The sequence below is a fragment of the Archocentrus centrarchus genome, chromosome 20 (assembly GCF_007364275.1).
Source record: "Archocentrus centrarchus isolate MPI-CPG fArcCen1 chromosome 20, fArcCen1, whole genome shotgun sequence".
NCBI classification, from domain to species: Eukaryota; Metazoa; Chordata; class Actinopteri; order Cichliformes; family Cichlidae; genus Archocentrus; species Archocentrus centrarchus.
In genome coordinates, this window is record NC_044365.1 from 8440954 (window position 1) to 8457261 (window position 16308).

Consider the following 16308-nt stretch of genomic DNA (forward strand, 5'->3'; position numbering starts at 1 on the left):
ACCAGTCGAGGCAGATGGCTGCCCCTACCTGAGCCTGGTCTGCTGGAGATTCTGCTCGAGGTTTCTTCCTGTTAGAAGAGAGTTCTTGCTTCCCTCTGTCATCAAATCCTTGCTCATCTGATTGTTGGGGTTTTTGTTCTAATATTGTAGTGTCTTTACCTTACAATATAAAGCACCTGGAGGTGACTACAGTTGTAAATTCATGCCATATAAATACAACTGAATTGAACTGAATGGAAAAGAGGCTGCTGTGATCCAACTATACTCAAAATTTGCTATTGTGCAGTTGTGTGTGCTCTGTGTGTAGTACAGTATGTATAAGTACCTGCTCTGCTGTAGTCTGGTCCCGTAAGATGCCTTGATGATGATATACTGGATATTACTGAGGATAGACATGAAGTCAGCATGACTCACTGCCTTCTGTGATACAGAGTTAAAATACTTCCACTTGTGCTGTAACAGAGACACACACACACACACACACACACACACACACACACACACACACACACACACACACACACACACACACACACACACACACACACACACACACACACACAGAAAAAGTGAGCAAGTTTTCATTCTAAACATCTTTCTTTATTTTAGCATGATTCCTTGCAGTTGTACCTCTGTCAGTTTTATGTCATGTTGAGTCATGACACCATTGCTTGGGGCAACCATATCAGTGTATATGGCAAGCTTCCTCAGAGTCCCTCCCCTCATTAGCACCTGAGGCTCCTGGTTAGACAGTCCTGTGCCATCCTCAGCGTAAAAGGTGACAACGTAAGATAGTAGCCCACCGTATGACAGCAGCTACAAAGTACAAACAACATAATATACACCATTAAGCACACACTGTAGTTTGCTCTACTTAATGCGGCTAAAGCACATAATTAAACAGTTTTGGCTAGAGCTGCTGTCCGTTAGCAGATTGGGCTAAAAGTACAGCAGAAGTTATCAGACAATCTCAGGCAACAGTTTGGGAAACACTACCTGGTTGCCTTCAAACTGGGGGGGGAGTCTCCAATAGAGTGGGCCTGTCAGCCTACTGGTGTTGAGCTGACGGGTGTCAAGGAGCATATCGCTGCCCTGCCGGTAAACTCCAGATACAGCACCCTGCAGATCTGACTGACTGACCAATGACAGGAATGGGAGAGTGGAAGAGTTGGCCGGGTACATCTGTAAAAAGGGAGAGTGTGAGAGAGAACTCTTCGGAGCCTTACTGTGTATGCCTTGATGCATGAGACAGCAGTACTACATGTACTCACTGGTACTCTGGTTAGTCCTCCTTGCTCCTCACAGTCTTGGCTTAGTCCTGAGCAGAAACACTGCAAGCAGCCATCTGGATTTTCAGCTGACAGACTGAACCAACCAGAAACACACTCTTCACAACGTCGGCCTGAGACACCAGGCTGAAACAGCAGACACACACATACAGTAAAAGCATGAGCAAGACACACAAATATTCAGATACCCACATGAAAAGGCATAAAGTCATATTTCACCATAAAAAAAATACAAAGCAACACAAAAGAATACAAAACATGACAAACTGAGCAAAGACAAGGTTAACTCAAATTGTATCTGTTAAAACTCAAAGTTAGAACATGAGGTTTTGATTTTGACCTTCAAATGTCTGTTTTTGTTTTTGGAAGCTCACTTGGAGTCTGAGTGAACAACCAAAAGCAGGAAGACAGCAGGCTGACTGATCTGCAGTTTCCTTCATGGTGAACATGAACGCTGAACACTTGCTGTAGAACACTCCCTGGAAGTCCTATTCTGATACTTGTCTCTCTTTCACTATAGACCTCAAACTTTTGGGTTTAGGCTGCTGCCCCCACAGCCCGGCCCTGGATAAGCAAAGGAGGATGGATGGATGGATGAACTATAAATGTCCTGAGGTATTTTTTTAAGGAGGGCATTTGGGAAAAAAAAAAAACCAGTGGACCTGTGGTGTGTCACCATCTGCTGGCACACAGTGCATTATCCAGCCTATTCGCTCTGCGCAATTTGGTCCTCTTTCCCAAAATGAAATTCAAGTTGAAGGATTTTCACAGAGCAGTTCAAAAAAAAAGGTTCTGTTGAAGCAGTGCAGAACTGCCTATGGATGCTCCTAACCAAGGAAAATCAGTCACAATTTTCAGTTTTAGAGATTGTTTTTTATTTATATGAATTTGGAATATGGAACTTCATGAGGATCCTGTTGTTATCTCCAGTAGGACCCTCATTGATATGAAGCTGGTTCTGATCTGAACAAAAACACACATTTTTCCACACAAACACAAAAGTACAGACAGTAACACACACATTACCTTGCACACGCAATTTCCAGTGTGTTGGCAGGAACACACTCCCAAGGTCGTGTTGCAAAACATCTCCTCTGTTCCTGCCATGTCACAGCCACACCATGAGCATGCTGGGTAGCCAAAGAAACCAGGTGCACACTGGTCACATGACTGACCAAAGAACCCCTCTTTGCACAGACACTGTCCATTGTCCTGGTCACACTGAGGGGTGGAGCTTCCTGCTGCACTGCAGCTGCAAGGCTGAACAGACACCAGATAGTTAACCTGTCGCACAAGTGTACATTGTTTTCTAGGGTGTGTGTGTGTGTGTGTGTGTGTGTGTGTTCATGTTGCTTACCTTACAGCCTGTGGTGGGGTTATGGCCCCAGTAATTGGTCTCACACCTATTGCATGTCTCTCCTTCTGTGTGAGCAGGGCAGGTGCACTCTCCATTGTCAGGGTTGCAGTTCCCACCAGTGTGTTCACAGGAGCATGCTGGGAAGAGAATTTAACAGCCAATCAGAGACAGGAGAGTCAACAAATCGTCATCAGACTTTACACTGATTACTACCTATGCAGCCATTGCCATGGAATCCATAGTAACCCCGACTGCAGCGGTCACACTTGTCTCCAGTCACGCCCTCTACACACTGGCACTGCCCCTCCTCATCACATGATTCAAAGAGCGATCCTGAGTGGTTGCAGCCACACGGCAGACAGCCGTGGCCACTCTGCAGCCCATAGAACCCTGACTGAAAAAGAAGTTTTCTATGAAATATGAAGAAAACTAACAAACAAAGCAGTGTATGCCACACATGTATGTGTGTGTCTCACCTTGCAGCGGTCACAGGTGCGTCCTGTCACGTTCTGTCTACAGAAACACTGGCCTGTTGTGATATCACACTCACTGGAGCGGGCTCCATTGACATCACAATCACACTCTGTGAAAGAAAACCCCACTCACTGTCAGATTGGTTGATTGATGGATTGATTAATTGACTGATTGATAACAGAAGCCCAGGTCAGAATCATGTCCTCTAGACCAGTTTCTTGCTGGCTTTTTGCTGTTTACTAATAGTACAGCTTCTGACAGCTTTTATGCTTTTGATTGTTGTCATCTCTCTATGCCCCCCCCCCCCCCCCCCCCCCTTCCAATCTGTATCAGACCCCTGTGTGGTTCTTCCTCCACACCTTTGCTAAGTGGACAGTGTTACAATATGAAATGTCTTGAGAAATGCTAAAAACATAAAACTGAATTTGCCTCCTTGTCTGTGTTTGGGAACATCTGTGCAGACAAGAAAGACTGAGGAACTGGAAAAAATGTAATACTGTATATTATGAACAGAATGCAGTTTGATGTTGTCACCACTAGATATTGGTACACGTAACCACAACTGATATGCACTCACACACACTCACACATGGTCACACACAGTCATGTGACATTAGAACAAAGAGGCCAGAGGTCGAATCTAATCTGGATTTGAAAAGATCAACATTTCCAACAAAAGGCTGTGTGTGTTTCTCTGTGTATGCATTTCTGAGGGTCACTGGGTGTGTGCTTCTGTGAGTGGGTCTCTTCCACACAGAATTCGATTTGCAGACCCAGAACCTGTTTTAATTTTATGATCTGCCACAAATGTTTGGAGGCTGAGAAGAAAAAGACGAGAGAAAAAGGAGAACACAGGGAGAGAAGGACAAAGCACAATCTATGGAAAAGAGAAGACAAACGTTAATGACATGCAGTGGTGGTGTATAAACACCCAGAGAGTGAAAAGAGGTGAGTGGAGAAGAAATGTTCAGTAAATCACGAGAAGGCCCTCAGCAGCCTACAGCAGGATTAGCTGAGGACCTCATTATGTCCACCACATTGGTTGCTGTGCAGCTACGTACCATTTACACCAGCGCTTAGGGCGTGGGTACCATTGCAGTATTCTCCTGAACAATACAAACGTGTGACCACTCAAACAAAACCTCCACATCATTGCTGGTACAGGAGGAGGACAAGTTAAAACCAGAAGCAAAGAAATTGCAGTGTTTTTTTCTTTTTTCAAAGACTTTTGCCAGAAACTCATCTTTTCAGACTGTTGCAGCATCTCCCTCAGTATAATCTGTGACTCTCTAAGCTTCTGCACAGATATATCATTTAAATGACGATAAAAACTGACATGATCATACACTTGTGTCATCGACCTGGCTGCGGCAGCAGTTGCACTACAAGTAAGGATACAAAAATCAAGAGATGCATGAACGATCAAAGTGGTGGCTTGTGCCAGCAGATGTGACATCACTTTAGTTGGGCAACATTCACCAGGGTGAGAACGGCAAGCAAAAAAGCCCAACAAGGGAGGGTTCAGGGTCACGTGATCCAGCCCAAACTGTAAGTTTCTGTATGTGACGACAAACATTTTAAATTCAAGTCTGGATTGAACAGGAAGCCAGTGAAAAGAAGCTGATTGTTTTGGATCCACTGTGGTGTTTTGGATCCACTTAAGATTCAATTCAACTTCAATTCAATTTTATTTATATAGCGCCAAATCACAATAAACCGTCACCTCAAGGCGCTTTGCATTGTGGGTAAAGACCCTACAATAATACAGAGAAAACCCCAACAGTCAAAACGACCCCCTATGAGCAGCACTTGGCGACAGTGGGAAGGAAAAACCTCCTTTTAACAGGAACCAGGAACAGGGAGGGGCAGTCATCTGCCGCGACCGACCGACCGACAGACAGAAAGCAGTCATAAGGATTTGTCTGATGTACACTGCTCAAACATGACTCCAAGATTCCTCAAGCTAATGCCATCCGGAGCAAGCGTCTGATTAGACAATGGGTTTCATCTTTTGTCTGAATTTAGATGTGGAAAATTTAGAAGCATGTACCACATGAGAAGTATTTGTCACAGTAGAACCCCATGACTAACATTAGTGTGAGAAAAAACCCTAATTTTCATGAACAAACTGGAATCTATCAGACAAATACAATCTATGATGAACTCTTAATCCTGACTGAAATGCTTCAAATAAGCTTTCCTGCAAATGATCACACAGCTGAATTAGGACTGTTTCAATAAGTTTTTAAAATTAAAATTCTTTTCAATTCCCAGATCACCAGCGTCACTGAGACATTGAAAATGAAAATAATACTTGATAAGACAGCCAATAACTGGTCCTTAAGAATGAAGACCAGAACCTTTACACATGTGGTTTCATAGTCCAATGTAACCTTCAAGCTCTCTCTTCACATCCAAATCACGTTCGTGATTGGCCAGTCAGTCATTAGTGAGGTCATAGCAGGCGTGTGTGTGACTTACCCCGACAGTCTTTGGTGTGCACAGCGTCTCCATAGTAACCATGCTTACACAACTCGCAGTGCGGCCCTGCTGTGTTGCCAAGGCAACGCAAGCATTCCCCAGTGACGGTATCGCAGTGTCCTGCCTCACTGATGTCTACATTCCCATTACACTCACAGCGAACACAGGTGCCACCCACTATCTGTGGGTTACCATAGAAGCCACTAGCACACCTGGAGACACAAACACAGGAGTTACACTGGGTTCATCTATCCACTGATAGCCAATCAGCCACTCGATCACACTTACCTCTCACAGTTGGTTCCAGTATACCCATCCTGGCACCGGTCACAGAACACCTGTCCAGATGCCTCCATCACACAAGTGGGGCTGAACCTAAGGCACACAGGTGTTCTCACACAGTCTCTGTATTAATAAACTTTATTCAGTTTGAATGAGGTCTAGTGAGACAAACCTGTTGGACAGTGCAGTCAGAGGACACGGACACAACTGACAGTCATCTGTTGTTCCCTCTGTGGCATCGCCGTAGAAACCCGGAAGACACTGATCACACTGAGGACCAGTGGTGTTATGGGCACAATCCTGAGAAAACGCAAGTCACAGACAGACAGACAGATATCAGCAAACCATGTGTTGGAACAGCAGGTGAGAAATCGTTTCTGACTGAGACTCACCGCACAAACTCCATTGATGTCACACTCAGTGGCATGATCATTACATTCACACTGCATACAGTTTCCTCCAAACAAGATTCCACCCACTCTGTAGAAACCTGGTAGACACGACTAAAACATAAAGACATATTTCCACATTAGACATGGATTATTTTGCACAGTGACACAATATTCCTAATTTGGAATCTGATTGGATTTGTTTCTGTGAGGGTTAACAGTCAGTTTCCAAATCAGCTTCAAACTTATTCCTGGATAAATTGAATAGCAACTTGTCAGTTGTGAGTCATAATTGAAAGTAAGAGACTGTGTGTAAAATGGCCCAAACTCCTTAGTGGTAAGGCAGCATTTTTATTCTGCCCCTTAAATTAATGTTGAAAGTCTGCATATTAATTCCAAGTCTAAGTTTTAATTTAGCACCAAAATTATGAAATTAGCTTCTTTACACATTACCTCACAGGAAGTGCCACTGTAACCCCAAGGACATTCACACGTCTCCACAGCAACCGCCCGAACCCCAGAATGTGAGATGGGGTCACCAACGTCCAAAGAAACTGAGCTGAGACTGTGACAGAGGAAGACAGTCAGTGTTCCATCTTCAGCAGAATGCAGCAGTGTCCGTGCTGCTGGAGGGTGCACAGAAACAGTGGCTCCTCCTGCAGCACTGTGCTGTGGAGTTTACTCCACAGGACTTAAGGTTCAGGTTAAGTGAACCTCAGCCTTAAATAAGTGATTTGACCATATGTAATCAGATTACTTTTCCTCACCGTATTGGTCCATGGGCAGGGGTGTTCAGGTAAACTCTGACAATCAGTGACGTCACATCAGCAAGAACCAATAGCAGGTCATCGCGGGTAACATGGTCACCCGTTTGGTCATACACAAACTGCTGCCAGACCACTGGCACAGTGACCAATCGCTCAGCCAGAGGTGAGAGGGAGAGGAGGAGAGGAGGTGCGAGATGAAGAACCAAACCATTACCCTGGAAATGAGGGTTTCATTAATATGAAGTTCTTAAAGATGCAATTACTGAACTTTTTAATGCAAAACAATGCACTATCAGAAGAAAGATGCTAGAGCTGACAACAATCAACAACACAGTGTACCAAACAACAGAAATCACTATAATGATCTGATTCCAGGTTTGTTTTCACCTTGATAATGATGTCACAGTGGGCAGAGACAGTGGGGTTTTCAATGCCCAATGGAGCGTCATAAACCACAGAGTAGTTCAGGAAACCTCCATAAGACACCAGCTACAGACAGAGAGAGCCAGACACTCAGAAAGAGAGACACAGAGAGTGACACGTGTTTGGCATTATGAACAAATATGGAGATAGTAGATTACCTTGTTGCCAAGGAAACTTTGGGGTGCTGTCCACCACAGCAGTTGTTGTTGGGTGGTGCCAGAGGAGGTGTTGCTGTGAATGGGAAGCTCATTGCTGTTGATTACAGTGGGGCTGGGGATGGAGCGAGGAGGGACGAGCCAGCCTTCTGCTGTAACCTGTAAAAATATCATAATCTGAGCTTCTTCATGATTTAGGCATATAGCATAGTGCTGTGTTACCTGAATACAGGTATATTTTACCTGCACTGTGGACAAGGCAGAGCTCTCACAGACATCAGACACACCAAAGCAGAAGCAGCTGGTGCATCCAAGAGGATTACTCTCCTGAAGGTTATAAACACCTGGCTTGCACAGATCACAGGGAGCTCCCATCACATTCTCCTGAGGATGAGAGAACAGGTGAGGCGTCAGGGACCAGGTGAAACACCAGAGAGCAGGTGAGATGTTAGAGCGCAGGTGCCCTTTACCTTGCAGCTACAGGCGCTGCAGGGGTCGGTGTTGGTGCTGCCTGACAGGTTACACTCGCAGCGAAAACACTGAGGAAAATCTCTGTATCCAAACGCACAACGATCACACTGTTGACCTGCAAACCCCTCCTTACATATACACTGACCTGCAAGCACACCTAAATGTACATACCACACACACATCCAAGAAACATAGTTATATACTACAAAATGCTGCTATAGAACAATAACAAAATTACTGTTCCAGCTACAAATGATAATAATAATAATAATAATAATAATAATAATAATAATAATAATAATAATAATAATAATAATAATAATAATAATAATAATAATATATGGTGACCTGGCTGTGTGTTGTCTCTGGCGCACACTGAAGACTTTGAGCCTCTCGGATCACACTTGCATTCAACACATGGAAATTCTGAATATGGAGAAACCTACACACACACACACACACACACACACGCACACACACACACACACACACACACACACACACACACACACACACACACACACACACACACAGATCATACAGTGAGTCATTCTGAGTCTGTAGCTCAGGAGATGTGCAGTATTATTGCTGCATTATGTCAGTAACTTTAGCAGGTTTGTAGTGTTGCTTGCAGAAATGTGTGTCAGTACCTCAGCAGGTCTGTAGTATCCATCCATGCAGGTCTCACAGTTGATGCCTGCTGTGTTTTGCTGACAGTCAATACAAACCCCTCCTCCCTGATAAACACCATGAGTGTTTAAACTCAAGGAGAGATCAGAGACGGTTTGATTGTAGTAACAGTCACGTGACTTATTGTGACAGTTACATTCTGAGAGACAAACAGATACAGACAGATCAACACATTAAACACAAGTAGTGCTGTTTGTGTGTTTAAAGATGTCTTCATTTCTATCTGGTGCTTCTTACTTTCACATGTGTTTCCCTCAGAGATGGTTCCTGGTTGCCATGGTTGCTGATGGTAACCTGGGCAACATTTGTTACAGCTTTCCCCACAAGTATTGTGTTCACATACACAATGAAGCTTCTGTACGTGCGCATGCACACACACACACACACACACACACATAGATAGATATTTAAAGATCCATGAATCCATGAAAATGCTTTCACCTGATGGAACACTGTACACATATACTGGTTTTCAGGCGGTACCTTGCTAACAGGGTCAAGTGGGCAGCTCTGAGCATGTCCATAGCAGATGCACATCCCACCCACAGAGATGTCTTTGATGGAGTAATAATACTGAGAAACATGGCAACACAAAAGTTATCAGGAAGCATAGGTCAGGTTATTGGTCAAACATCACTTTTTTTGCAGCCTGTCTCACCCTCCGAGTGACAATGGGGTCAATGTCTCGGGGATCATGAGCACTCAGTGTCATCAGGTCAGCATTCAGTGTTCTGATTCGCTGAAGACTCAGTCTGATGTAACGCGCTGATGTAAAGTTCAGGAGCTCTGACGTTAAATCATCGGCTCCAGGTCGGCCATTAATTAGAGAGGTATGGATCTGAGAGACAGGAAGTGGAACAAGGAGAAAATAAAGGTTGGAGACAGACCGTTGCCCAATAGATAGAAATGCAGAGAGACAGTGAAAGAGAGAGGGAGGGAAAGAGAGCGAGATCATATCTTACCTCTCCATGCTCCAGTGGGTTTAATTTGGAATAATATGATGTACAGATAACCTCTGTATCACTCTTATAGGTTGGGGGTCCGAGTCGTGGTGTGATGTTGTAACGTGATAAACACTCAGAGTCACTGATGGCATAAAACTGCCAAGGGTCAAAGGACACACCATCCAGAGAGCGCTCCAGGATCCAATTACCTGCGAGACAGACAGATCAGGAAGATAGACATGGAATGATGTCGTAAACAGTTATTGTGTGAAGGTGTGGGATGGTAAGACACATGTAAGCAGACAGTTTAAAGACAGTACATGAGTTTGTCTCACCTGGTCGAGGAGAATTAGCTGCCTTAATAATGATGTATGCAATCTGAAAAATCTGGACAGAAAAACACACAAATTTACTCAAAGAACTTGGGTTCAGAAGATATTGGCCCTGTTCCCCTGGTTAACATGTTCCCTGCACTTATTTTACACTTTATTTATTCATTTATTTAAAAAAAAACTTTAATGTTTTCAGTTCAATTCAGTTTTAATTATAAAGAACCAATTTACAACAACTGTTGCCCCAATGCACTTTATATTATGAGGTAAAGACCCTAGAACATTAGAAAAACCCCCCAAGATCAGACGTCTCTCTATGAGCAAGAACTTCATGACAGTGGGAAGTAAAAACCTTCAGCAGAACCGAGCTCAGGGAGGGGAAGCCATCTGCTGTGACCAGTTGGGACGAGGGGAAGGAGAAGAGAACAGAAAGAGACAGGAAAAAGGACATACTATGGGAGAAAGAGCCAAAGTTAAAAAATTACTAATGATTAAGTACAGTAGTGGTGTATAAACACACAGGAAGTAAAAAGAAATGAGCGAAGAAGAAATGGTCATGATGGGAAGCCCCACAGCAGCCTAGGCCTATTGCATCATTTCTAAGGGAGGGTTCAGGGTTACCTGATCGAACCCTAACTATAAGTTTTATCAGAAAGGAAGGTTTTAAGTCTAATCTTGAAAGTAGAAAAGGTCCATCTTCCAAATCCAAACTAGGAGCTGATTCCATAGTAAAGATTTTGAAAAGTAATGGTTTAATTACCACCAACTTAAAAGCCTGTGGTATGTAGCCCTTTAATAAAATAAACTATATTTAAAACTGAAGCATTAATTAATGGTGAAACTTCTTTGAGCAGTCTTGTAGTCATGGCGTCTAGAAGGCACATTGATGGTTTAGACGAAGACATTATTGGAGTTAACTCAGAAAGATCAGTTGAAGAGAAAGCATAAGTAAATATCAGCAATTAGAGTTGCTGTTCTGGCATATCTGTGGTGTGTCTGAATATTTTTTTCTCTAATGGTTAAAATTTTACATTTTTATCTGTGATCATTTTTTGTGTTCCTTATGTTAGTCTCTGTGTGTGTTTTACTTTTGTCTGTGTTGGTTTATGCATTACCTGTTTCAAATCTAGTGTGATGGTAATCCAGTGAAACTGTTGTCCATTCTTGATACTCGGACTCTGCCACCACTGATTAGTTCCATCAATAGCGTTTGTGATTGGGTGACGTTCTGTACACAAAAAAACTACTGTAGTACTGGTGTTTAAAAGTGAGCTGCAAATGATACTTCACTGATGTTGTAAAACATTTAATTTGAAGTTAAAATCTGATTTCATTTATATAATTTAAAATGAACTCTGTGATTCTGGTTCTGGTTTAAAGCAAACTGGACATTTGGTGTAAAAAGGGCCTTCTGGTCTTGTACCTCTGGACAGAACGGAGTTGGCATCACATTTGAGACAGTGTGAGTTCCTGATCCTCCTTCCTGGAACATGTTCCACCAGTTTGCAGTAGACTTCAGGTTGTGGGTCTCCACATGTTGCATTACTGCTGATTACTGCATTACTGGCCAGATTCAATATGGCAGGAAACAGACCTGTAACACAGTTACATTAGCATCATATCAATAGAGACAGGAGTCAAGGAGACACTGACTCAGACAGCTCAGGTGTGTTTGCAGGTAAACTCTTAGATGAGTCACTGTCTAAAACCTTGTGGTTTTACCTGAGGCTGTGTCATGTGAGACCACTGAATTATAAGGTGTTTATGTGATAAAAGGACAGTTCTGAATGTTTACTCTATGAGAATTATTTTTGAAACTTCCCCACATAAGAGCAGAACAAAAATTTGTGTCTTTAATTGAATGGACTCAAACATTCAATGGACACTCAGTGATTATATCTCCAGGCCTCTGAACCTGAACACGAGCCAGATTTGGACCCATAAAAATGTACGGTCCACAAGACACTGATGAATCTCCTAGTGGCTGACAAAAAGCCATCTATGCCTCATCACCCCACCCCCAAACCCCAACACCTCCAACACCCCCACCAACTACACACATACACACACACTATTGACTCAGCTGCTCTTTCCAGCTGAGATTCTGTGTTTGTTAAAAATCTTAATTTCATAGTCATGTGGCTTTTATACTGAAACAGTCTGTACATGTCTTTTGTATTCAGAAAACAGACACAAAGTCATGTGTGAACCAATATGCCTGAAACACAAATTACAGAAAAAAATACAAAATATGATTTTGTATTTTGTAAAAACACAACCAAATAAAAAATATAGTTAGCCCAGAAAACCTGTTTCATTTCTGACTGATTCTTCAGTGAGAATTTGAATGAATTCTAAATTAAAGAGATAAAACAGTTGTGTCTGTTTTTTGTCTTTACCTTTAAACATAATCCAATCCAAAGTGATGTACAAAGCACCAGAACACCACACAGAAAAACAATAAAACACTAAAAACCAAAAATAAATGCAAGGTAAGAACACACTGCTCTCATTGTGAGGTAAAAGCCAAGAATTAAAGTGAGTTTTAAAAGCAGGCGGGGCTATCCTAACATTAGAGATGGGACTGCTGTGCCAAGGAATCCAGGAAGTCTTATGGTAAATGGACTAGTTCTCATATAGTGCTTTTCTACTCTAACTGAGCGCTCAGAGTGCTTATACAACATGTGTGCATTCACCCATTCACACCAGCACTTCCATATATATCTAAGCTAAGTGCCTGTCTAACATTCACACACATTCATACTCCAATGCATTGGGGTTTAGTATCTTGCCCAAGGATACTTTGGCATGCAGACGGAAGCAAACTGACAACTTTCCAATTAGTAGGCAACCTGCTGTACCTCCTGAGCTACAGCCACGCCTATGAAAAATCTGGAGAGGTTATTTCCAAAAAGAGAAACCAACTGAATTCACTGACAAATCTTTGACCTTGATAAACCTCTTCCCATCATTCACACATTAATCAAATATAGCTATAGGGGATATAGCTGAAAACAATCGATTGCACCTGGTTTTTATTTGTGTTTTTGGGACTGCCAGGGGCAATTGGTCCATGGACCTCAGTTAAATGATGAATTTAAGACATTTGAGGCCTGTCTTTTTTTTTTTTTTTTACTTTCGTTCAGCTCCCAAAAATTTGTGTTTGGCAGTGCGAGTGATATCATTTAGTCACGGTTTAGGTTTTGGACAGACAGTTTTAAACTGAGCAACAGTATCATGAATATTCCAACATGTGGTGAGGAATGAAGCAGTTACATCCTCAGGGTCCAGATAAGATGAACCAAAGTCTGATCGGACCGAATCATTAAAAGCATGAGAGGCAAGAGAGAATTAAATCATCATCTACCAAGCAATCAATTCTCCAGGAAATAGGTCACCATAATAAGTTCTGAGTGCTCTGACAGAGTAGAAAAGCGCTATATAAGAACTAGTCCATTTACCATCTAGTCCATTACTCCTTGGACCTCAGCAGAGAGAGGATTATTACTTCTTTTTTGGGGAATGACAGCAACTCGGGGAAGTGGTAGGTCACGTGGAATCACAGAGTGGGGTCTGAGGTGCACAGTCTTTCTGCAAAGTCAATTGCTACAAACCTCCAAACTTCATGTGGCCTTCAGATTAGCTCAAGAACAGAGCATAGAGCTTCATGGAATGGGTTTCCATGGCCGAGCAGCTGCATCCAAGTCATACATCACCAAACACAATGCAAAACATTAGATGCAGTGGTCTAAAGCACGCCGCCACTGGACTCTACAGCAGTGGAAATGTGTTCTCTGGAGTGACGAATCACGTCTCTGTCTCGCAATCCTATGGATGAGTCTGGGTTTGGCACTCGCCAGAAGAACGGTCTGATTACATTAAATCAGGTGTAAAGTTTGGTGGAGGGGGGATTGGGCTGTTTTTTAGGAGTTGGGCTTGGCCGCTTAGTTCCAGTGAAATTAGCTCTTAATGCTTCAGCATACCAAAATATTTTTGGACAGCTTCATAGAATTAAGGCAGCACGGTGGTGTGGTGGTTAGCACTGCTGCCTCACAGCTAGAGTGACATCAAGAAGGTCTGGGTTTGATTCCACCATGGCTCAGACCTCTCTGTGTGGAGCTTGCATGTTCTCCCTGTGTCTGTGTGGGTTTCCTCTGGGTACTCTGGTTTCCACAGTCCTGAACAGGATAAGTGGAAATGGAATTGAATAGGGTGATGCCAATTGCCTGCTGCCATGAATGTGTTGGTGAGCAGATTGATGCGAGTGCTGTGGGGAGATGAGCAGGGGTCCTATCCCCCTACCCCAATGGTCCCAGGTTTCCAAAGCCTGGCTTGATTGCCTTCTCCAGTGCCTTCTCTGTGCACTACAGCAGCTTCCACTCCGCCTGTCGTCAGACATAGGCACCTGTGCAAGCTACATACCCTGGGCCGAATGCAGGGTTGCCTGTAATGGACAGGGCCCCTCCCCCAGGTCAGTGCTTCTAGAGAGAGGTTTCTAAGCCATCCTTGGCCTCTATACTCTCTGGCCCCACCTCCTGATGTGACAGGATATGGGATGTGGCCTTCCCCCAGGAAAAACCCATCATCAGTGGTCTGAAGTTTGATGTTCTTGTAGGTCACGATTGTCACCTAAACCCCACGTGACCTTAAGGCTGCTTGGGGGAGGCAGTGCCTGCACAAGGACTTTAAGCTGTGCTATCTCAGCTCTTAAGGCTTCCAACTTCTGGCAAGAGGGAGCCTGTTTCTTTTCCATTCTATGCCTCAGGCAACCACAATCCTCCTGTGGCCTATCCCTGTCCCTCTCCTGCCGTTTGTGGGAACCAGAGCTTCTGCAAAGCTTGGGGGGGGGGGGGGGGGGGGGGGGGGTCCTCTCAGAGGAGTAGGCAGATGCCCATGATGCAGCCTCTCCTCACTTACTGAGACTGGCAAAATGCTGCAGTTAGTGGATGGGTCAGACATAGCATCTCTCAGATGACCACCCCCAAACAGCTGGGGTTTGATTAATGGCCATTTTCTACCTGGAGCTGGGCTCTGCATGAAGTACATGCCAACATTAAGCCAAACTACCAAAAAGAAGAAAGAAAAAAAAAGGGAAAAAGATCATGCTAGGCTATCTGAGCCAGGCCAGGCAACAGAACACAGATCAGAAGCTCCAGCAACTTGTCATCAACCAAGTAAGTGTATAAGGCTGGGTGATCCAGGTGAGAACTACACCAAGATGCAAGTCCTTTATTTTGTTTGCACTAATAAATGCTGCTGTCTGCATGCTGCAATCACCCATAACATGTTCAGAATTGTTTTTTAAATTGCAAGAAATATCATTACCATATTGTGATGTAATTTCGAGGCTATATTCTTCATCCCTAATTCAAAGTATTATATATTTGTGTGTTGGAATGTGTTAAGTCAACCATTTGAGGTTCAGATTGACCTCTGACCCCTCCCCCAATACATACAGACACACACAGGGGGAGGCATTTAGGTTTTAGAGGTTTGTGTATATGTGTGTGAGTTGGCAGGGGTGGGGGTTGCAGGGAGTGAAGAAGAGGCAAGAGTGTGACTGTAAAAACTAACCCCCCCCCACCCCCACCCCCACCCCCACTCCTCACACACACACACACACACACACACCATTCTACTGATTTATTCATGAGCCAATATAAGAGAAGTAAAACGGCAGGTTTGAACAGATTTAGCTCATGATGATTAAGATAAGGTCACAGGTGCTCAAGCTTTAATCCAGATCAGATTTCCAGATCTGTGACATCTGATGGAAAAATGCAGCTCAATCCTGAAGTTATTCGTTAGTTAGTTAGTCTGCTGACTGAACGCACATTTAGGAAAACTTTTGCAAAAAAAGAGGGCAGTGTGCATGAACTGTTTCTGTAATCAGAACAAACTGAGCTTTGACTGAAGACGATACAAAGATAACAGCCTGTTTGCATCAAGTATTCAGTACACTGCACTTTTCAAATACAGTGTATGAAGACATCAAGGACTCAGATTTATAGCCAGATGTTCATTTGATTTGTTTTAACAGTAACACACTCACACAGCTGAAGGGTAAACACGTTTTTCTGTAGCAATGGTTTTTGTCAGTGTCCTCAAAGTGCTTTGGGAAACCAGAAAAAAAAATCCACTTCATCAACATTTCAGCCAGCTCTATTCACACTCATAAGTGTGAATACTGATCAGGCTGCAGAGATCTATATAAACATGCTTAAACAGCTGTGAAATGGAAACTTTGAAGATGA

The 16308-nt window shown here is 43.3% G+C and overlaps 1 protein-coding gene across 1 annotated transcript in view; it reads right to left on the reverse strand.

Moving 5' to 3' along the window:
- lama1 (laminin, alpha 1) overlaps positions 1–16308 on the reverse strand; it is a 36527-nt gene that overhangs the window by 20034 nt on the left and 185 nt on the right. The window contains exons 2-28 of the mRNA XM_030756536.1: positions 11478–11648; positions 11170–11282; positions 10058–10109; positions 9741–9931; positions 9437–9616; positions 9262–9351; positions 9016–9133; positions 8739–8917; positions 8437–8530; positions 8088–8245; positions 7861–8001; positions 7621–7776; positions 7427–7528; positions 7040–7254; positions 6726–6837; positions 6276–6386; positions 6056–6183; positions 5890–5976; positions 5602–5813; positions 3123–3229; positions 2860–3040; positions 2647–2783; positions 2316–2549; positions 1272–1415; positions 997–1182; positions 631–816; positions 326–453 (exon numbers count right to left, since the gene is read on the reverse strand). Of these exons, the coding sequence (XP_030612396.1) occupies positions 326–453; positions 631–816; positions 997–1182; positions 1272–1415; positions 2316–2549; positions 2647–2783; positions 2860–3040; positions 3123–3229; positions 5602–5813; positions 5890–5976; positions 6056–6183; positions 6276–6386; positions 6726–6837; positions 7040–7254; positions 7427–7528; positions 7621–7776; positions 7861–8001; positions 8088–8245; positions 8437–8530; positions 8739–8917; positions 9016–9133; positions 9262–9351; positions 9437–9616; positions 9741–9931; positions 10058–10109; positions 11170–11282; positions 11478–11648 (3913 nt within the window). The remainder of the gene's footprint in view (positions 1–325; positions 454–630; positions 817–996; positions 1183–1271; positions 1416–2315; positions 2550–2646; positions 2784–2859; positions 3041–3122; positions 3230–5601; positions 5814–5889; positions 5977–6055; positions 6184–6275; positions 6387–6725; positions 6838–7039; positions 7255–7426; positions 7529–7620; positions 7777–7860; positions 8002–8087; positions 8246–8436; positions 8531–8738; positions 8918–9015; positions 9134–9261; positions 9352–9436; positions 9617–9740; positions 9932–10057; positions 10110–11169; positions 11283–11477; positions 11649–16308) is intronic.